The 23,837-nt window shown below is 36.9% G+C and overlaps 1 protein-coding gene across 9 annotated transcripts in view; it reads left to right on the top strand.

Moving 5' to 3' along the window:
- Positions 1-23,837, top strand: part of LARP1B (La ribonucleoprotein 1B) — a 128,901-nt gene that overhangs the window by 73,847 nt on the left and 31,217 nt on the right. For 7 of the 9 annotated variants that reach the window (XM_031028619.2, XM_031028608.2, XM_031028612.2 and 4 more), the window contains one exon: positions 19,544-19,667. The exons of 1 other annotated variant lie outside the window; for it this stretch is intronic. In XM_031028619.2, the coding sequence (XP_030884479.1) occupies positions 19,544-19,667 (124 nt within the window). Of the gene's footprint in view, positions 1-5,022; positions 5,471-19,543; positions 19,668-23,837 lie in introns of those variants that run through there. One more of the 9 variants, XM_081811905.1, reaches the window with a different exon arrangement.

Here is a 23,837-nt window from a genome sequence, read left to right as displayed (position 1 = left end):
TTTTTTTTAAAGATTTTATTTATTTGACAGAGATCACAAGCAGGCAGACAGGCAGGCAGAGGGAGAAGGAGAAGCAGGCTCCCTGCTGAGCAGGGAGCCCAATGCAGGGCTCGATCCCAGGACCCTGGGATCATGACCTGAGCCGAAGGGAGACGCTTAGCCGGCTGAGCCACCCAGGTGCCCCAGCAGTAATATCTTTTGACATCAGCCATGGCAATCTCTTTTTTTTTTTTTTTTTTTTAAAGATTTTATTTATTTATTCATGAGAGACAGAGAGAGAGACAGAGGCAGAGGGAGAAGCAGGCTCCCTGCGGAGCAGGGAGCCCGATGCGGGACTCGATCCCAAGACCCTGGGATCATGACCTGAGCCGAAGGCAGACGCTTAACCGACTGAGCCACCCAGGCGTCCCTGCAATCTCTTTCTAGATATGTCTTCTCAGACAAGAGAAACAAAAGCAAAATGAAACTATTGGGACTACACCAAAATAAAAGGTTTTTGCACAGCAAAGGAAACCATCAAAAAAACAAGGCAACCTACTGAATGGGAAAAAATATTTGCAAATGATGTATCCAATAAGGGGCTAATATTTAAAATACATAGAAAACTTACAGTATTCAACACCAAAAAGCAAATAATCCAAAGATGGGCAGAGGGCTTGAATAGGCGTACAGATGGCCAGCAGACACATGAAAGATGCCCAACATCACTAACCATCAAGGAAATGCAAATTAAAGCCACGATGAGAGATCACCTTATACCTGTCAGAATGGCTATAATCAAAATCAAGAAATAACAAATGTTGGCAAAGATGTAGAAAAAAGGAACCCTTGTGCACTGTTGGTGGTAATGGAAGCTGGTGCAGCCACTGTGGAAAATAGTATGGAGGTTCCTTAAAAAATTTAAAGTAGAATTACCATATGATCCAATAATTCTTCTACTGGGTATTTACCCAAAGAAAACAAAAACACTAATTCAGAAAGATCTATGTACCCATATATTTATTGCAGCATTATTTACCATAGCCATGATATGAAAGCAGCCCAAATGTGCATTGATTGATGAATGAACAAGTGTTATATATATTTTATTCCATATATATATATGTATATATAATTAGTGAAATATTACCTAGCCATAAAAAAGAATGAGCTCTTGCCATTTGCAACAACATGGATGGACCTAGAGGGTATAATGCCAAGTGCAGTAAGTCACTCAGAGAAAGACAAATACCATATGCTTTTCACTCGTGGAATTTATACATACATGAAACAAGATAAATGAACAAACAAGAGAAACTGAAAAACAGACTCTTAAAATAGAGAAAAAACTTGTGGTTGTCAGAGGGGTAGTGGGTGAGGGGATGGGTGAAATAAGGGAGGGTAAGAATACACTTATTATGAGCAGTGAATAATGAATCATTATATTGTACACCTGAAACTGCAAATTATAAACAAATCTCTTAAAAACAACAAAAAAGTATGTTTTTTAAAGAATGTTGAAAACAGATAATTTTCAAATGAGAGAATACATTTTAGAATATATATGGCCCCAAATGATTATTCAGAGTGTGTTAGAATTCTTAAGACTCAAGAGGCAAACACAGAAAGCCCCTTTTAAAAATCACCAAAAGCCAGGGATGTGGTTTTTGGAAAAGAGGAAATCCACATGACTAATAGACAAATGAAAAAAATGCTTAACCTTATTATTAATTGGGAACATGTATGTTAAAACCACAATATAAAGTGTTTGATAAAATACTGTTTTATGTTCTTAGTGTATTGTTTCTGTATCATTGATTTTTACTATATATTACTTATTTTTGTTTACTTTGGATTTAATTTGCTCTTATTTTCTAACTTCCTAAGGTTAAAACATATTTTTCACTAGTAAACCTTTCTTCCTTTTACAGTCATTTAAAGGTAAATTTCTCCAAGCTTTGGTTTAACTTCTGGCAAATTTTGATCTGCTGTGTTATCATGTGGTTGAAATATTTCATAATTTCCCTTGTGATTTCTTCTTTTGTTCATAGATTATTTAGAAATATGATTTAGGGGCACCTGGGTGGCTCAGTCAGTAAGCGTCTGCCTTCAGCTCAGGTCATGATCCCAGGGTCCTGGGATTGAGCCCCACATCGGACTCCTTGCTCGGCGGGGAGTCTGCTTCTCCCTCTCCCACTCCCCCTGCTTGTGTTCCCTCTCTCGCTGTGTCTCTCTCTGTCAAATAAATAAATAAAATCTTAAAAAATATATATATGATTTAAAATTTTTAAATATTAGAGTCCTTTAAATATTAGATCCTCTTGGGTTAAACATTTTATGATATTTTGTTTCCTCTTTTGAATATTAGTTATGCCTCTTTGTAGTTTTTATGTTAGTGATTAACTCTAGGGCTAATAATATGCTTCCTTAACTTCAAAATTTATTTAGAGCCATTACTGTACCACTTTATACTTTTTACTTCTCAGCTAACATTTAATACTTTTAGGCTTACAAATATGTAATTACAAAAATATAATTCCATTACCTTTGTGCTATCTATTGTTGTTATATTCTTTCACATGTATTGTAAATCCCATGTTAAAATGTTATTTTGCTTTATTTTTTTATTTTTTTTTAAAGATTTTATTTATTTATTTGACAGAGAGAGACACAGCAAGAGAGGGAACACAAGCAGGGGGAGTGGGAGAGGGAGAAGCAGGCCTCCCACTGAGCAGGGAGCCGGATGCGGGGCTCGATCCCAGGACCCTGGGACCATGACCTGAGCCGAAGGCAGATGCTTAACAACTGAGCCACCCGGGCGCCCCATAAAATGTTATTTTGCTTTTAAAGTATCAGTTGTCTTAAAAAACAAAAGGTGTCAGCGGTCTTTTAAAGAAATTGTGAAAAGAAAACAAGTCTTTTTTTTCCACCAACACAAAATTACCTAAATTTTTCAAAATTTGAGTATAGTTGGCACACAATGTTATATTAGTTTCAGGTGTACAACATAGTGATCCAAGTCTATACCTTATGGTATTTTCACCACAAGTGTAGCTATGGTCTGTTACAACACCATTACAATACCATTGACAAGGGTGCACCTTTTTTCCCCATGACTTACTCATTCCTTAACTGGATTCTTGTATCTCCCAGTCCCTCTCGCCCATTTTGCCCATTCCCCTATCCTTCCCTGTGGCAGTAGTTTGTTCTCTGTATTTGTAGGTCTGATTCTGCTTTTGGTTTGTTTATTCATTTGTTTTGTTTTGTAGATTCCACATGTAAGTGAAATTATATGGTATTTGTATTTCTCTGACTTCTTTCACTTAGTATAATAGTATTTTATATTTATCCTTTTAATTCCTTTCTATACTATGTTTCTATCTGCTATTGTTTCTCTTTCAGCGTGAAGAGCACTTTCTAGCATTTCTTGTAGTGCAGGTCTGCTGACAGATCATCCCAGTTTTTGTTTACCTGATAATGTCTTTAATATCCTTATTTGACACTGATATTTGGATGATATCTTTAATAGATACAGAATCTGAATTGAAAGTTTTTCCTTTCGGCATTTTAAAGATGATACTCTGTTATCTTTAGGCCTTAAACAGTTTCTAATTAGAAGTCAACCATTATTTGTATTGTTCCCCTGTATATAAAGTGTCTTTTTTTCCCCTGTCTGGCTGTTTTCAGGATTTCCAGTTTACCACTGATTTTCAGCAATTTTATTATGATGTGTCTCAGACTGCTTTTCTTTTTTTTTTTTTTTTAGATTTTTATTTATTTATTTGACAGAGAGACAGTGAGAGAGGGAACACAAGCAGGGGGACTGGGAGAGGGAGAAGCAGGCTCCCCAGTGAGCAGGGAGCCCGATGCGGGGCTCGATCCCAGGACCCTGGGATCATGACCTGAGCTGAAGGCAGACGCTTAACAACTGAGCCACCCAGGCGCCCCTCAGACTGCTTTTCTTTGAATCCATTCCATTTAGGGTTAACTGAAATTCGTGGACCAATAATTTGAAGGTTTTCTGAGAGAATTTTAGCTATTATTTCTTCCTACTCTTTCTTATTCATTTTTTTATTTTAGGATTTCAATCATATGTATGTTCCACCATTTTATAGTTTCAGAGGTCCTGAGGTTCTTTTTGTTTTCTTACCTTTTTTTTTTTTGTTCTACTGATTGGATTATATCTACTAATCTGTCTTTAATTTCACTCTTTTGTCTGCCGTCTCCACTCTATTTTTAAGCTCATCCAACACAAACTTTTTAGTTTTACAGTTTCTGTTCTTTGTAGTTTGCTTTTTTCCTGCTGAGATTCCTTATCTGTTCACTCATTAAGGCTATCTTTTCCTTCAATTTATCAAACATAAATATATAATAGTTGCTTTGAAGTCCTTGTCTTAAAGTCCAACATTTGAACTGTCTGGAAGGTAGTTCCTATTGACTGCCTTTCCTTGACTGTGGGTTACATATTCCTATTTCTTTTCACATCTAATAATTAAATATTTTATGGAACATTGTAAATACTTTAGGGATTATAGATTATGTCATCTTCCCTTGATGAATGTTGGTTTTTTTGTTCAGTTGGCTGGCCAGCTTGGAATTGTGTGGGCTTGATTTCCCTTGGTTTGGTCAGATTTGTAGAAAGCCTTTAGCTTGACAGAACTTACTCTCTAAACTCTGTCTTACCCAGTGTATTGCCAAATTTTGTGTTAAGCTATGCTAGGGACCTAGAGTAGATCTTTCTTTAGGGTGTAGGCTTTACCTTATAGCAAGGCCTAAATTTTAAAGTGTATCTCACTGTGGGTGCCGTGGGTATTATTGAGTGGTTAACAAGGGGTCTCCATTTTCAACTGGATTTGTATGCTTGCCATTTCCCAACACTGTGGACCTTTAGTATACCTCTTTAGCTCAACCTCATAGCAGCTACTTTTGGATATGTCTCAGGGAGTCTTGTCCTCCATGTATGTAGTTTAACCATCAGGAGTCTGACCCTTCCTTGAACTTACTGCCCCCTTAGCTCCCTCTTCTTCAATGTTCTTTTCACAGATTCCATTGCTCCAGTTTTCTGGAATGCTAAGCACTACCTTCTCAGCTCAGCAGGACAGCCATTCTTTCCTTGGGAGGAAGCTTCCTATGCCATGGTTGGGAAATTGTATCCCAAAAGAGAGCTCAGATGATGGTGGAATAGACCTTGTGAATTTCTCCTCTCAGAAATCACAGTCTTAGACTGATAGTTGTACAATGCTAAAAATAGGTATTTTGTATCAGTTAGTTGTTATTTTCATTGGGACACTTAGGCTGGTATCAGATGTACTTACTAATATCTTAATAATGATAGAATTTATGAAAAACACAGCTTGTAATTTTCTTATATTGTCTGTTGAGCAAAGAAAAGTTACTCAATATTGATTGGTCTAAGAAGACCTAACTATATGAATTCTCTAATACAATGGAGTTGAGTATTATTTGGGAATTGATTCTAGAGTCCTTTTAAGTTGTAAGTTGCATATAGCCAAAATATTTTTTAAACTCCCTTAAACCACCCACCAGATATGTATATGGTTTTAAGTATAGCCCCACGTCATAATGTGCATATGTAAATTTATCACATATATAATAATTTACAGGATTATATTTATAAAATATTCAAATGTTTCACTGTTTGAAGCACTTCAGCAGATTTATGGGAGATTCTAACTTGGTGGCTCTTTATGTTCATGGTCAGCTTTCTTCTTAGAGACTAATTTTTAAAATAATGCAAAAAAAATGCAAATGCTGTTACACTATGGTTCTCAACTTTATTTTTAAAACAAAAGCCCTTGAGGTGCCTGGGTGGGTTCCTCAGTTAATTGACTCTTTTTTTTTTTATTTTAAGATTTTATTTATTTATTTGACAGACAGAGACACAGCGAGAGCAGGAACACAAGCAGGGGGAGTGGGAGAGGGCGAAGCAGGCCTCCCGCAGAGCGGGGAGCCCGACGTGGGACTCAATCCCAGGACCCTGGGATCAGACCTGAGCCGAAGGCAGACACTTAACAACTGAGCCACCCAGGCGCTCCAGTTAATTGACTCTTGATCTCAGCTCAGGTCTTGATCTCAGGATCATCAGTTCAAGCCCTGCATTGCACTCCCCAATGGGCATGGAGCCTACTTAAAAACAAAAGCAAAACAAAAAACCCCTTGATTATAATTAGGTCCTTAAGGATTTGGTGTAACTATACTTGTTTGGACACTTTACTTTCCAGTGATCAGGACATTATTAAAATGTATACATCTGGGGCACCTGGGTGGCTCAGTCGTTGGGCGTCTGCCTTCGGCTCAGGTCATGATCCCAGGGTCCTGGGATCGAGCCCCACATTGGGGTCCCTGCTTAGCAGGAAGCCTGCTTCTCCCTCTCCCACTCCCCTGCTTGTGTTCCCTCTCTCACTGTGTCTCTGTCAAATAAATAAATAAAATCTTTAAAAAAAGATAAAAAAAAAATAAAATGTATACACCCTTTTGTTGGTTTTTTTTCTTATGTGAGTTAGCATTTTAGGGTTTAATTACATTAGTACATTTGTTCATTGAATAGAATGGCAGTTGCATTGCTGGCACATTATAGTTGTTATTGCTGCACAAGTATAAACTAAACTAAAAAAAATCTATTTGAGAGAGAGCGGGGGGAAGGGCAGATGGAGAGGGAGAGAGAATCTCAAGCAGACTCCCGGTTGAGTGTAGAACCTGACACAGGATGCGAGATCATGACCTGAAGGGAAACCAAGAGTCAGATGCTTAACCAACTAAGCCACCCAGTCGCCCCTAAATCAAATTTCTATAAGTTAAATGTTAGCAATTGGACTTTACTGAAATTGAAAATTATTTGGGTAGATGAGATGGGATCAGACTGTGAAGTATCTTGAAAGCTATGTAGGAATTTATTTTTTATTTTATTTTTTTTATTTTTATTTTTATTTATTTATTTTATTTATTTTTTTTTTTTTAAAGATTTTATTTATTTATTCATGAGAGACAGAGAGAGAGAGAGAGAGAGAAGCAGGCTCCCAAGGAGCAGGGAGCCCGATGCGGGACTCGATCCCAGGACCCTGGGATCATGACCTGAGCCAAAGGCAGACGCCCAACCATCTGAGCCACCCAGGTGCCCGCTATGTAGGAATTTAGAATGAGAAGTTGTATGGGGCACCTGAGTGGCTCAGTCAGTTAAGTGTCTGCCTTCAGCTCAGGTCATGATCCTAGGGCTCTGGGATCGAGCCCCGCATTGGACTCCCTGCTCAGCGGAGAGCCTGCTTCTCCCTCTCCTTGTCACTCTGCCTATCTGTGCTCTCTCTCTATCTCTCTGTCAAATAAATAAATAAAATCTTAAAAAAAATAGAATAAGGAGAAGTTGTAGTTCTTATAAAGTGGTGTGATCAAAATATGGTTTAAAACATTTAACACAGTTAACCTAGGTCAGAGTTGGAGAGGGCAGAAATTGAGTTAAAAAAACTCATTTATAGTAAAGGTGAAATGAAATGTTGAGCCAAAGTGATATTATTTTTTTTTCCCCACATTCATTAACAACTGATTATGTTCCAGGCTTTGTGAGAATGAAAAAGTGCCAAATTGGGAAGAGATTTTAAAGAAACAGTTCATAGTATCAGTGTGATAGAAATAGGAAAATTAACAAGGAAAAACGGAAAGGGAATGATACTGGGATTAGATTTGAAAATGTTGATGGTGTCATGGTGTCTCTTCATGTAAAATGTCTTTAATCCTCTCTGTAAATCCTGGAGTTGGTAAGGAAGCCAGTAATGTAGATTTTAGGGTACTTAGTGTAGAAGGGAGAATTAAAACTGGAAAAATTATTGAACTTTTAAGGTATAGAAAAACAGGGGAACAAAAGAGAAAAGAATGCCCAATTATTAGAAAAAATAGATGTAGTTATATATAGTTTCACTTGAAGAAGACAAGAAAACAAGTGATTTTTGGGATCATGATCCACAAAGGGACATATTCTCAACTTTAATTTTTGTTTCTACTGGTTTCTTTTTCTAAGGTCATATGCATCCTTAAAAAAAAAAATCTTACCTTAACTGTTCACCTCCTCTACCATCCAGACTGCACTTCATATTGATATAAATAGGAGGTGAGATAGTTGAAGTGCCAAGGGTTCTTTCCAGAAACTTGGCTGAAGGAAACCCTTCCTGCTTCAACTTTCTTATTCTTGTCAATATGAATTGTAGATAAATGTATACTTCTGGAAGACATTATTAAAGTGTGTTAGTTTTTTATACACATTACAGACATGTTTATCTATCAGTAATACACATCTGCATTTTATTCCCCCTAAGTCTTTGTTTTGGAGTGTTTCAAACCTTTAGAAAAGTTTCAAGAATAATGAACACCAGTATACCCTTCACCTAGATTCAACAGTTGTTAACATCTTAACCACATTTCCTTTTTTTCTCTCTATATAATACATTTATGGATGTACATAAAAGCATTTTCCTGAACTGTGTGAGAGTTATTTGTAGACATTACACCACTTCATCACTACGTCTGTTATCCTGTATCTCCTAAAAACAAGTGCATTCTCCTACATAACCATAGCTATCAAACACGGGAAGTTTAGCATTGATAGAATGCTAATATCTAATATATAGTCCATGTTTAGATTCCTCCCAATTATCATAAATCCTTTAAAACTTTTTTTTGATACCAGCTCTAACCAAGGATTACACATTGCTTTTAGAATTATATATTTTAATGTTCTTTCATTTAGATGAATTTCTCAGCCTTTTTTTTTTTCATGACTTTGACATTTTTGAAGCATCCAGGTTAGTAATTTTGTAAAATTTCCCTCAGTTTAGGTTTGCCTGGCATTTCCACATGATTAATTTCAGGTTAAATATTTTGGCAGAAATATTACTTGGGTGATGTTGTGCACTGTTCAATACATTACCTCAGGAGACATAATGATGTCAGTTCTAGAACTGGTCATCTGGTTATCAAGATGTGAACCGTATTTCTTCATTGTAAAGATACCTTTTTCCCTTTGTAATTAATAAGTTATCTCTGGGGTGACAATTTGAAACTGCTCCCCAGCAGTCCTCACTCAATGTTTTAGCCTTTATTGATGATTTTTGCCTGACTATATTACTACTGTGGTGATTATATGATTGTAATTTTTTTATTTGTTCCCTTTATGTTAATTACTTTGCATTCTTCTGTAAAACTTTATTCTCCATTTTATTTATTTATTTTTATTATTATTTTTTAAGATTTTATTCATTTAATTATCAAAGACACAGAGAGAGATCACAAGCAGGGGGAGTGGGAGAGGGAGAAGCAGCCTTCCTGCCGAGTAGGGAGCCCGATGCAAGGCTGGATCCCAGGACCCTGGAATCATGACCTGAGCTGAAGGCAGACACCCAACGACCGAGCCACCCGGGTGCCCCTATTTGTTTATTATTAATTAATTAAATAACTTATTTATTTTTAGGGTCAGTATGGACTCTAGAATGGATTCCTTTTTTTTTTTTTTTTAAAGATTTTATTTATTTATTTGACAGAGAGAAAGCCAGAGAGGGAACACAAGCAGGGGGAGTGGGAGAGGGAGAAGCAGGCTTCCCGCAGAGCGGGGAGCCCGATGCGGGGCTCGATCCCAGGACCCTGGGATCATGACCTGAGCCAAAGGCAGACGCTTAACGACTGAGCCACGCAGGAGCCCCAAATGGGTTCCTTTTCATTCCTGTCATTATTCTTTCTTAGAAAATATTTATTTATTTTAGAGAAAGCTTGGGGGGAGGGGCAGAGGGAGAGGGAGTGAGAGAATCTCAAGTAGACTCCCCACTGAGTGCAGGGCCCTACGCAGGGCTTGATCCCATGACCCTGAGATCAGACCTGAGCCAAAACCAAGAGTCAGATGCTTAACCAACTGAGTCCCCCAGGCGCCCCTGTCATCATTCGTTTTGATGTTCAAAATATCTCAAATCTGGTCAGGTTAGAGCTCTCTCAGGTTGACTGGTGTACAACTGGTATGTCCCCATCTGTTTAGCACTTTTCATACTTTATGACACAACAAGATGGTCTACTTGCCCCTCTCTCTTTTTTCTTGGATATCTTTTTTTTTTTATTGTAGATGTATGTATAAATATATATATATATATATATATATTTCACTGTTTTAACCATTTTTAAGTGTACAGTTTTTGCTTGTTTTTTGAATGTGATCTTCCCTGGTTCTGTCCTTAATCTCCTCTCTTATTACTTTGTTATCTTGTATCATCTTGTCTATAAGTAAGAGAATCTACTCCCAGGTCTTTGTCATTAACTGTATGCTAATGACTTCCCAGTGTCTTTGGGTATCTAGCAATATATAACCAGTCTATTAGATTTTCCAGCTGTGTCTCTTATTCCTCAGGTATCTCATTTATGTTGTCTCCATTTCAAGAAATTAAAGGAACCTATCTCCTATATTTTTAAATTTAGGTTGGATACCTCAGGACATCAACTTCTAACTTCCAACATGCAGTTTGTCACTAAGTCCTATCCATCCTTTCCTATCCATTCCTACTGCCTTACAATAGTTCTGGCCTGCATCATCTCTCCATGTGGTTTGTACAGTAGGTTCTTGGCTCTAGTTTATTTTCTTTTTAGCTTTCCTTTTGTCAGAGTAGTTTTCTTCCTTTCTTTCTCCTTTCTTCCTTTCTTCCTAGCAAGTAAGGGAATTTACTACTAGAAGTCCAAGAAGCAGTCCTTGCTTTCAGGCAAGTCTTTATCTGAAACTTAAGAGAATGATTTTGCATCTCTCTGCTCCCTAACTTTGGTGTACTTTCTTCTATGTTAATTTCATTTTCAGTCAGGCTTTCTCCATTTGATTGCAATGATGGGTACAGTTTCAGGCTTACATTATTTTCAAAGTAAATGATCTCAAGGAAAATAATGTAATCCCTCAAATTTCTAAGGTATAGATTTGACCATTTGTATATTTTTCTTAATGCTAATCAGTGCTTCTTTACTCTCCCCTCCACAGTAATGTGCAAATCCTTGGCAAATAATAATTCATGGTTTAGCTCTCACATAGCTATCTTCATTGTGCCACTGCTTTCAGACTTAAATTTTATACTCCATCATTACCACATTGCATGTTTTGTTCCCTCTGCCTGCAGTATCATTTCATACGGTTTGCTTGCCAAACTCCTTTTCATCCTTTAGATTGCAAAACCTAGTTCAGATATTATCCTCTCAGGAAATACTTCTTCGATAGCTTTTATTGTTATCTACTCCAGAAAAATACTCTTCTCTTCTACTCTTGTACCTCATATGTGCCTATTTTTAACTCTCACACTGAAATGTAATTCGTGTATTTATAAGTATTTCTTATCCATTTGATTAAGACTCTTTGGCCCCTTTTTGAGCAAGGCAAGGTATAAATTTATAAAAAAACAAAAATTAGATTTGAATGTACATTTAGTTGTGGTAGATTAACTAATTCATGTGAGTCCTCCTGTTGAGAACAACTAGGAAAGTTGGTTTTAAAAAAAAAAAAATCTTTGTGAAGGCACAGGAGAGCTAACAATATTGTAAAGAATTGTGTGGTCAAAATCTGGAAGAAGGAAATCTAAAGAAGACTGGCATCAGTGTCTGCATATCCTTAGAGGCATCTGTCAGTTCCAGAAAAAGCAACTGAGAGGCAGAAAAGAGATTGAAAAAAAAAATTCATGGGGCTAGGGTGACAAAAATTGGAATTCAAAAACTGGAGGGAGGGGGACCTCTAATAAACCTTCCAGGCTTTGGGAACTCTAAAGGGGTACATTTTAGAAATTAGGGTGAACTGGAAAAGATCTGCTTTCAGTGGTCAGCTTCTATTGAGTCAACATTCTGATGCCTCTAGCCACTTAACTGAAGCAAACAAATCCTTTCTGGAGGAAAATAGCATCCTGGGCCTCAAAAAAATTTTTTTAAAGATTTTATTTATTTATTTGACAGAGAGAGACAAAGCGAGAGAAGGAACACAAGCGGGAGAGGGAGAAACAGGCCTCCCGCTGAGCAGGGAGCCCGATGCGGGGCTTGATCCCAGGACACTGGGATCATGACCGGAGCCGAAGGCAGACGCTCAATGACTGAGCCACCCAGGCGCCCCAGGCTTCAAATTTTTTTTTTTTTTTAAAGATTTTATTTATTTATTTGAGACAGAGAGAATGAGAGACAGAGAGCATGAGAGGGAGGAGGGTCAGAGGGAGAAGCACTACCTGCCAAGCAGGGAGCCCGATGCGGGACTCGATCCAGGGACTCCAGGATCATGACCTGAGCCGAAGGCAGTCGCTTAACCAACTGAGCCACCCAGGCGCCCTCAAATTTTTAATAATAATCTCTGTCTCTCAGAACATAATCAGGCATATAAGAAGACAAGATGATGTGATAGGAAAAAAAAAAAGAAAGAAATAGACCCATAGAGATTTTTTTTTTTTTATGATTTTATTTATTTATTTGTCAGAGAGAGAGCATAAGCAGGGGGAGCAGCAGGCAGAGGGAAAAGCAGGCCTGCCACTGAGCAGGGAGCCTGATGCGGGACTCAATCCCAGGACCCCAGGATCATGACCTGAACCGAAGGCAGACCTTAACCGACTGAGCCACCCAGGCATCCCAACCCATAGAGATTCAGATAACAGAGTTATCAAACAGATTTTAAGTTAGCTATTGTTAATATGACTTAAAAAAAAAAAAAGGCAAAGGTGGAGAATTTTATCAGAGAACTAGAATCTTTAAAAAAGATCCAAATGGACATTCCAGAAATGAAAAGTGTAATAACTGAGCACAGTGAGTTACCTTAACAGTAGATAAGTACAGCTGAATGTAGAATTACTAAACTATAAGATGGGACAAAAGATTCCAAAGTGAAACATGGAGCAAAAAAGGTGGATAATGGCAAGATTTCATTTTTTTTGATGGTTGCAATGATGTGGATGGAACCTAGAGGGTATTATGCTAAGCAAAATAAGTCAATCAGAGAAAGACAAGTATCATATCATCTCAATGATATGAGGAATTTGAGAAACAAGACAGAGGATCATAGGGGAAGGGAGGGAAAAATGAAACAAGATTAAACCAGAGAGGGAGACAAACCATAAGAGACTCTTCATCTCAGGAAACAAACAGGGTTGCTGGAGTGGAGGGGGCTGGGAGGGATGGGGTGGCTGGGTGATGGACACTGGGGAGGGTATGTACTAGGGTGAGTGCTGTGAATTGTGTAAGACTGTGCCCCTGAAACAAATAATACATTATATGTTAATAAATTTTTTTAAAAAAGGTGGATAATACAGAAAATAGTATAAGACATAGGAGATATAGTCAGAAGGTCTAACATATACTTGGATTCTCAGAAGAGAGATGAGTGAGAGAATAAGGTAGAAGTAATATTTGAAGAGATTATGGGTGGCATTTTACCAAAACTGATGAGGGGTGACTTAAGAAGTCCTAAGAACTCCAGAGAGTATAAATAAAAGAAAAACCACATCAAGGCCATCATCGTAAAACTGCTGAAAACAAATAATAAAAGCCAGAGAAAAAGGACAGATTACTTTAAAAGCTACAGTTTTTTAAATCTTTTAAAAAGATTTTATTTATTTATTTTAGAGACAGCACAAGCCGGGGAAGGGCAGAGGGAGAGGGAGATAATCTCAAACAGATTCTGTACTGAGTGCAGAGCCCGACACAGGGCTTAATCCCACAACCCTGAGATCAGGACCTGAGCTGAAACCAGAGTCAGACGTTTAACCGACTGAGCCACCCAGGCACCCCAGAGCTACACTTTTTTGTTGTTTTTTTTTTAAAATAAGCCTTTCAGCTAACTTCTCAGCAGTAATAATGGAATCCAGGAGACAATGGGATGATATAATCACAGTACTGAAAGGGAACTAGTGTTCAGGAATAAAGATAAATAAATCATTGAATTGTGTACTTAAAATAGGCAAATTTTATGGTAAATGAGTCATATCTCAATGAATTTGTTTAAAAACGAAGGTAAAATAATTTTAGCCATGTGAAAATTGAATAAGTTTATTTTCAGCAGATCTGCTTTAAAGAAAATATTAAAGGGAGTTTTTTAGGCATAGGAGATACAGCCTTAAAAGATTTTGAAAATGATTCCAGAAGGAAACTTGAAGAAATAGAAAAGAATGAAGAGCATTGTAAAGGGTAAATGTGTTTGTAGATTTGAATAAATATTGATAATAAACACAACAAAGCTGGTGTAAGTCTATTGATAAAGTGGATTTTTTAAGGCAAAAAGAATTATTCAAGATAAAAAGGGACACTTTTTAAGTATAAAAGGTTTAGTTGCCACAGAAAATATAATACTTCTAAGTGTGTATGCATCTAATAACATGGCATCAAATTACATAAGACAAAAATTGACAGGTAACATTTATAATCGTAGTGGGAGATTTTGAAACACCTTTCTTATCAAGAAAGGTACAAGATTTAGCAAGAAGATAAAATCAGTAAGGATGTAGAAAATGCAAACAGTACAGTTAAGAAACTGCTTAATTGACGTAATGAAATACTGCATCAACATCTGCAGAATACACATTTTTTTTGCACTTTGACCCTTATCTCCTACCATATGCAAAGATTCATTTCTACATATATTGTTATTCTAAATGTGAAAGGCAAAATAATAAAATTTCTAAAAGATGAGATACTATCTATGATATTTGAGTAGGGAAAGGTGTGTGTGTGTGTTGCTTTTTGCTTTTATTCCCCAAAAGTTTGCTCCCCAAACTTTTAACAATAGAATATGTTAATTTCATAATCAGATGAAAAATTATAAAGGGAAGGTATATAGCATCTATAGAAAGGGGAAAGTTTTCCTTTTAAAAATTTTTATTTATTTTGAAATTTTTATTTAAATTCTAGTTAGTTAACATGCAGTGCAATATTGGTTTCAGGAGAATTCAGTGATTCATCACTTACATACAATACCCAGTGCTCATCACAAGTGCCTCCTTAATACCCATCACCCATCCAGCCCATCCCCCAATCACCTCCTCCATCAACCCTCAGTTTGTTCACTATCATTAGGAGTCTCTGGTGGTTTGTTTCCCTCTCTCTTCTTCTTCTTTTTTTTTTCTCCTTTTTCCCCCTTCCCCTATGTTCATCTGTTTTGTTTCTTAAATTCCACATATGAGTGAAATCCTATGATATTTGTCTTTCTCTGACTGACTTATTTTGTTTAGCATTCTACACTCTAGCTCCATCCATGTTGTTGCAAATATCAAGATTCCATTCTTTTTATGGCTGAGTAGTATATCGTATATATATTTACCATCTTTTCTTTATCCATTCATCACTTGAACATTTGGGCTTTTTCCATAGTCTGGCTATTGTTGATAATGCTGCTATAAACATCGGGTTGCATGTACCCCTTCGAATCTGTATTTTTATATCCTTTGGGTAAATACCTAGTGCAATTGCTGGATCATAGGGTAGTTCTAGGTTTTACTTTTTGAGGAAACTTCATACTGTTTTCCAAAGTGGTTGTACCAGTTTGCATTCCCGGCAACAGTGCAAAGATTTCTTAAACAGGAAATTACACAATGAAGGAAATGACTTATAAAATGCATTACATTAAAAAGAACTTTTTTCACCAAACGACACCATAAGAGAGTGAAAGGCAAGTTCCTTCTTCCACAGAGTGGAAGAAGACATTTACATTTTATAAAGAGCTCTCATAAATCAATAAGAGAAAGAAATCTATAGAAAAATGAGTAATGGAATTGGGGGCACCTGGGTGGTTCAGTCAGTAAAGTGTCTGCCTTCGGCTCAGGTCATGGTTCCAGGGTTCTGGGATGGACCATGCCTTGGGCTCCCTGCTCATCGGGAAGCCTGCTTCTTCCTCTCCCCGTCCCCCCGCCCCCCCGCTTGTCCTCTCTTGCTATCTTCCTCTCTCTTAAATAAATAAAATCTTTAAAAAAATGAGTAATAGAATTGAATAGTCACCTCACAAAAGAGGCTATCCAAATAAAATATATTAAATGTTTTTAGCAGTATTAGTAATCAGAAAGATGAAAATTAAACCATAATGTGATTACACATAGATCTACCAGAATGGCTGTATATTTAAAGTTTTGATTTTATTTTGAGATATAGAGTTCCAGGATGTTGGAAGTATAGTACAGAGAAGTCCAGTGTACCCTTCACATAGTTACCTCCAGATTTTATACCTTACATAATTGAAGCACAGTATTAAAACCAGAATATTGACATTTCTTACCACAAATGTATGTGTATAGTTTTTTTTTTTTAAATATTATTTATTTGAGAGAGAGAGACAGAGATAGAGAGAACACGAGCAGGGAGGAGAGGGAGAAGCAGGTTCCCCGCCAAGCAGAGAGCCTACTACCGGGCTCGATTCCAGGACCCTGGGATCATGACCTGAGCTGAAGGCAGATGCTTAACCAACTGAGCCATCCAGGCGCGCCGTGTATGTATAGTTTAATGTCATTTTATCACGTGTAGATTCATGTAACTACCATCACAGTCAAGACACTATTCATGTGCCTCCCCTTCACTGTTCCTAACCCCTGGTAACCACTAATCTGTTCTCCATCTCTATAATTTTGTCATTCTGGTAATGTTCTATAAATAGAATGCATAGAGCATGTGATCTTTTGAGATTGATATATTTTTTAAAGATTTTATTTATTTGACGAGAGAGAGTGAGAGAGCACAAGCAGGGGGAGCAGCAGAGGGAGAGGGAGAAGCAGGCTTCCTGCTGAGCAGGGAGCCTGACACAGGACTCCATCCCAGGATGACCTGAGCTGAAGCAGACGCTGAAATGACTGAGCCACCCAGCCACCCCAAGATTGGTATTTTTTAATCATAATGCCCTTGAGGTCCATCCAAGTTGTTGTGTATATTCATAGTTTGGTCCTTTTTAGAATGACTACATATTTTTTAAACTGACAATACCAAGTGTTGGTGAGAATGTAGAACAATATGTACTGCTAGTGGGAATGTAAATAGGTACAACCACTGTGAAAAAGTATTTGGCATTTTCTACTAAAGTTGAAGCATACCACCCTATTCAACAATTCCAGTTCTAGTAAACATTCAATAAAATGTGTTCTTTGGGGTGCCTGGGTACCTCAGTCACTTGAGCATCCTGACTCTTGGTTTTAGCTTGGGTCATGATCTCTGGGTCATGAGATCAAGACCCACATCAGGCAATGGAGTGTGCTTGAGTTTCTCTCTCCCTCCCCGCCCCCCGACTCTCTCTAAAATAAATACATAAAATCTTTAAAAATGTATATCTTTGTCAGCAAGAGAAGTGTTTTGTAAAAATATATTTATCACATTATTTGTAATTGTAATCTGAAAAGGAATTGAATGCTTATCAAGAGTGTAATGGAGTTTTTAAACTTATGGTGTGACCATACAGTAGAATGCCATAGAGCAGGGATGAGGAAATCTTTTGTGTGAAGAGCTACATAGTAAATATTTTAGTCTTTATGGGACATACATTATGCCAACTACTCGGCAGTTGCAGCAATGAAGCAAACGTGCTGTTAAGCAAATGGGTATGGTGGTGGTCCACTGAAACTATTTACAAAGACCTGTTTGGCCTTTGGGGGCTGTAGTTTGCCGACCTCTGCTGTAGTGTTACAAACTATAAAGGAGTCTCATGAAGATAATTGTGCATACAATAAACCATACATTATGATTACATTTTTATAAAGTTCAAACCCGGGCAAAATAAACCTGCAGTATTGAAGTCGGCTAATTGATTGTCTTTAGGGAGAGGAAGAGGGTAGCGACAAGAAGGGGCATGAAGTTACTTCTAGGGTGCTGGTAATATCTTTACTTGAATGGTGGTTACACAGGTTCGTTCCCATCAGGTTAGAACTATATTATTTATCTCTGGCATATGATAATCATAACAGTAATTTTTTTTTTTTTTTAGTAGGAATTGCTAATAAGATAAGGGACCGTGAGGAGTAATGACTGAATTAGCTTGAAGAGCTTATTGAAGACTTTTGGGAACGCAGTATTGGTATAGGTACAAAAGCTGAAGTAATCATTTTTTTTTTAAGATTTTATTTATTTGACAGAGAGAGTGCTAGCAGGGGGAGCGGCAGGCAGAGGGAAAAGCAGACTTCCTGCTGAGCAGACAGCCCGATGTGGTGCTCGATCCCAACATCCCAGGATCATGACCTGAGCTGAAGGCAGACCCCTAACCAACTGAATCACCCAGGCACCCCTGAAGTAATCATTTAATGTATTTTCATGAAAACATGATAGATCCTAGTTTAAAAGACTAGCAGGATCTAATGAATGGTGTGAGCTGACAATTATTCATGTTTGAAGGCAGAAGGGAAAGATTATTTGGTTAGCTGTTAAGAGCAAGGTACTATGACTGTTTTGTAATGATGATATTTAGTTTGGTCCATCTCACAGTTTTGTTGTTTTTTACCTGCTAAAACCCTCTTTGGATGTTGTTCTGTAGTGGGTCATGGACCCATTAGCACTGAGTGATATAGGTGTGATATAGGGTTTATTGGAGGAAACAACAAAAAGTAGTAGAGTGCAGGGAGTCTCTCAAACTCTTTTTTTATTTCACAGCTTAGGCCAGGCATGAATGGTCGTCATGCACCATGGCCAAATGACCTTACACTAGAGACTGGCCTCCACTCTGTAATCCTCTCTATATATGTAGGTTGGGGCAGAGAACATCTAAGTGACTATGTAACAGTTGTTAGAAAGGGGAAGCTTCAGCAGTCCATGAGGCAGGGATGCCTGTTCTTCCTTCGAGCTCAAAAAACTCAAACCTACTAAGCCTTCTTGCTGTTAACCTTATAAATGGGGTTTGGAAATGAGCCTCCAGGGCCATCTAGATTTATCATCACATGTTTCCCATTACTAGAAAATGAAGTGAAAACTTCTTGGCCTGGTATAAAGGTCTTCTAAGAGCTTTCTCCCATTTCTGTATCAGGGCTTTTTGCCATTGATTCTACACAGATTTTCTCATTAACTTTATTATTTTCTAATAAATGGTTGCTTATTCCAAGCTTCTCATCTTTGCTTGCATTACCTGATTTGGAATGCTTTTCTCTTTCTCTAAATTTCTCATTCTTGTCCCATCTCTTCTGTGATGCCTCCCTGATGATCTCAATTCTTATACCAAATACTACAATTTTTCATATGCTGCCTAATACTATTAATTTTTATGTGTACCTTTCTTTTTTTCCATCTAACTTGTAAATTCCTTAAGAGTAGGGAACATACATTATTAGATTACTTTGTAACCTCTATAATACCCTAGTGGACTTGTGTGTAAATGCTCAACAAATAAGGAATGATTAGAATGTATGCTCTTAAAATGTATTTTAATTATATAATATAAGATTTTGGGGTTCTCTGTGCCTCTTTTAGATTCTGACCATTAATTGTTAATAAGTATAATGCTAGATTATTAGGAAATTTTTTATTCTGTTGTAGTTAAACTCATTTTTTGAGATTGGTAACAATTATTGTTTGCTGGTCACACTACTAGCCAGTTTAGTAATTAGATTCCTCCATTCTACTTCAGCAAGAAGTTGAGAACTTTAAGAAGCTAAATCTCATTAGTAAAGAGCAGTTTGAAAACCTAACACCTGAACTTCCTTTTGAGCCAAACCAAGAAGTTCCTGTAACACCTTCACAGTCCAGGCAAGGTATGTAAATCTGCTTTTCTGTGTAATACTTTCTGAATAGTACAGTTCTAAATTGTTTTAAAAGTTTTCTTCTTTTCTATCTGTGGAAAACATTTAGGTATCTGGTAAAAGACTAGAATTTTAAAACTCAACTTTTATTTGTCCTTTGGTGAACTTCAAAACATTTTAGAGACTTGAAAGTACAGACTGTAAATTTGGTAAGTCAGCCTTATAGTATAATCCCACCTTACTCTTGGTGACTAGGCAGGTAATCACAAAGGTGATCTAGGAGTCATCTGTTGTAACACCAGATCATGCTCAAACCCAGATGCTTACTGAAAAGCAGGTAGAATTGGTTGGTTCTTTATGTGTCTCATTTGATTTTGAGATTGCTGGGAATGTTTCTCTTTTTGAAATGAAGAAAATTTTTCGCTGACTTGCTGATTCCTTAAAATATACCATTAACATCATTCTTTTGTCCTAAGGCTTTAGCTGTTGTGAACATAAATATATTTGGGAGATACATAAATTGAATCAGACATTTTCAGTCAAGTGTAAGGGATTTTGTTATAGTTTTTATGAAGGCAGGTTAAAGAAAAACTTTTAATTTGGAAAGCTTCAAGCATATGCCAAAATAAAACAAATTGTGTAATGTAATGAAACCCCAAAAAAGTACCCATTTGCTACTTAATTTCATAGCCAATTTTATTTCATCTCAGCTCCACTTATGGTCTTTACTCCCATTGGATAATTTTGAAGCAGACTTCTAATAATTATTATTAATATTTTTTCATTCCTATGTATTTTTGTATGTGTCTTTAAAAAGAACTCTCTTTTTTTTTTTTTTTTAATTTTTTATTTATTTTTTGACAGAGAGAGACACAGCGAGAGAGGGAACACAAGCAGGGGGAGTGGGAGAGGGAGAAGCAGGCTTCCCGCAGAGCAGGGAGCCTGATGCAAGGCTTGATCCCAGGACCCTGGGATCATGACCTGAGCCGAAGGCAGATGCTTAACAACTGAGCCACCCAGCGCCCCTAAAAAGAACTCTTTTAAACACATAAATAACATATGCCATTATCACATCTAAAATTAATACTAATTCCTTAATATCAAATACCTAATTAGTGCTCACATTTCTTCAGTTATCATTTAAAAAAAATTGGGATCCATGTAAGTTTGAACATTTCAAGGTTGATTTGTCTCGTTTAATCTTTAGGTTCAAAGTAATTCTTTTCCTTGCAATTTATTGTTGAAGGAACTAGATTGTTGTTCTGTAGAATGTCTCACATTTTGGATTTTGCTGATTGCATCTCCATGGTTTCATTCAACCTGTTCTCTGGTCCTGAATTTTCTGTAACTGTTATTTTGATACAGAGGCTTGATCAGATTGAGGCTTAAATTTTTGCGAGAATATGTCATAGGTAATTATTGAATATTTTTACCAGGAGGCACATAATGCTCAATTGTCTCTCTCGGTGTGGCCTTAATAGCCATTGATAATAATTGCTTGGAGCTTTTATGTCACAAGGGGCTGCAAAATGGTGATTATTCTGTTTTTATCATTGCTTCTTAAATTTAGTAGGATAGAATACTTCATAAAGAAAAATCCCCCTAATTGATTATTTGTTTATCCTGAGATAGAGTTCTTACGGAAAGAGAATAAGTGCTCAATTTTTTCTCTTTGTTTGCTAGTTTTCAAAGTAATGAGCTGGTTCCCTAACATCTTTCATTGATCACCAATGAGGTTTAGTTTTTTTGTTCATTTTAAATTATCATTATGGTTTCATAAATGCATTAGATGTGTTTTACTCTGTTGTAGTTAATTTTTTTAAAGATTTTATTTGAGAGAGAGGGAGAGAGCATGAGGGGAGGCCAGTGGGGAGGAACAGAGGGAGAGAGAGAAGCAGACTCCCTACTGAGCAGGGAGCCAACATGGGGCTTGATCCCAGGACTCTGAGATCATGACCTGAGCTGAAGGCAGACGCTTAACTGATTGAGCCACCCATGTGCCCCTATTGTAGTTATTCTTACTGATACACTTTTGCTGCTTGTCAGTTTATTGGCTTTTAGCTCCAAGTCCACCTTTCATTGCTTTCTTCTGTGATAATGGAGTTAGATTGCTAACTGTTTTGTTTGCCAACAGGAATGATGATAAGTTTTGTCAGTACTTGAATTGCTGCTAGTTGGTATTGTTTCTAGGCTTTTTTGATTATAAACTCATGTTGATATTTTCTGTTCAACTTTACGATTAAAGGTTTTAATTTTAATTTGTTTAATTTTGTATGTGTACTGCTTTTTACTTACATGAAAAAAAATCTTTTGTTCCTAACCACAGTAGCAGGATTATTTACTTGTTTATCCTTTGATAATAGTTTTAGGATTTAATATTAATAATACTAAATAATACTATTACTATGAATACTGAAAGGTAACTTCTTTTAAATTTTTTTAAACTTTTATTTTTTTATTTTTTAAAAAAATTTTTACTCAGCCACTATAAACTTTTACTTTTTAAAAATATTTTATTTATTTATTTGAGAGAGAGAGTGAGCAAGAGAACACAAGCTTGGGGGAGGGGCAGAGAGAGAAGAAGAAGCAGGCTCCCTTCTGAGTAGGACGTTGGGTTCATGACCTGAGCCAGAGGCAGACACCTAACTGACTGAGCCACCCAGGTGCACCTAAGTCTTTTCATTCACCTGGGTAAATACATAGGAGTGGGATTGCTGGGTCTTGTGGTAAGTGTATGTTTAAAAAACTGCCTGTTTTCCAAAGTTGCTGTGTCATTTTTCATTCCCACCAACAAAGCATGATGGTTCCAATTGCTCCATACCTCACCAGCACTTGGTACTGTTAGTTTAAAAAAAAATTGCCATTCTAATAGATACGTAGTAGTATCTTATTGTGACTAAAAGTGTTGAGTATCTTTTTGCGTGCTAATTTGACATCAGTATATCTGGTGAAGTATCTGCTCAAATCTTTTGATATATATTTTTTATTGAGTTGTTTTCTTTTTTTTTAATTTTTCTTTTTTTAAGATTTTATTTATTTATTTGACAGAGACACAGTGAGAGAGGGAACACAGCAGGGGGAGTGGGAGAGGGAGAAGCAGGCTTCCCGTGGAGCAGGGAGCCGGATGTGGGGCTCGATCCCAGGACCCTGGGACCAGGACCTGAGCTGAAGGCAGATGCTTAATGACTGAGCCACCCAGGCGCCCTTGATTACTGTTTGCATGATATATAGTATATTTTTTCCCCATTCTTTTACTTTAACCTACCTATTTAGTTTGTTATAGATAGCATATAGTTGGGTCATCTTTTTAAAAAAAACTCTTTTATTTGAGTATAGTTGACACACAGGTTACATTGGTTTCAGGTGTACAACATAGTGATTCAGTATCTCTGCATCATGCCATGCTTACCACATGTGTAGCTACCATCTGTCACCATACAGTGCTGTTACAATATCATTGACCATATTCCCTATGGTGTACCTTTTATTCCCGTGACTTACTCTGTAACTGGAAGCCTGTATCTCCTGCTTCCCTTTCCTCATTTTTTCTTCACCCATTTTTCCCATCCTCCCAGCCCCCACCCCTCTGGCAATAGTCAGTTTGTTTTCTGTGTTTACAGGTCTGATTCTTCTTTTTGTTTGTTTGTTTATTCATTTGTTTTTTACATTCCACATATAAGTGAAATAATATGGTATTTGTCTTTCTCTATCTGACTTATTTCACTTAGCATAATATCCTCTAGTTCTTTCTACATTGTCACAAATAGCAAGATCTCATCCCTTTTTATGGCCAAGTAATACTCCATTGTGTGTGGTATATATACCACATCTTCTCCTTCCATTCATCTATGTGTGGACACTTAGTTTGCTTCCATATCTTAGCTGTTGTATATAATGCTGCAGTAAAACAAGGAGGGTGTGCATATATCTTTTCAAGTTAGGTTATATCCCTACACATAATGAATTCTTTTTCTCTAGCTACTCTCAAGAATTTTTATTTGTCTTAAATTTTCAGCACCTAAGGGTTGATGTGTCTGGGCATGGGTTTATTTGGGTTTGTCCTTTATGAGGTTCTCTCAGTTTCTTAAATCTGTAATTTATGCCTTTAGCCAAACTTGAGAAGTTTTTTGCTATTATTTTTTCAAAAAATTTAGCTCTGCACTTTTTCATCTCTTCTAGATT

This window comes from Leptonychotes weddellii, chromosome 2, assembly GCF_054177405.1.
Source record: "Leptonychotes weddellii isolate Sample4059 chromosome 2, ASM5417740v2, whole genome shotgun sequence".
NCBI lineage: Eukaryota > Metazoa > Chordata > Mammalia > Carnivora > Phocidae > Leptonychotes > Leptonychotes weddellii.
Note: the sequence above shows the minus strand (reverse complement) of the source record. Positions and strands in the feature narration are given on the sequence as shown.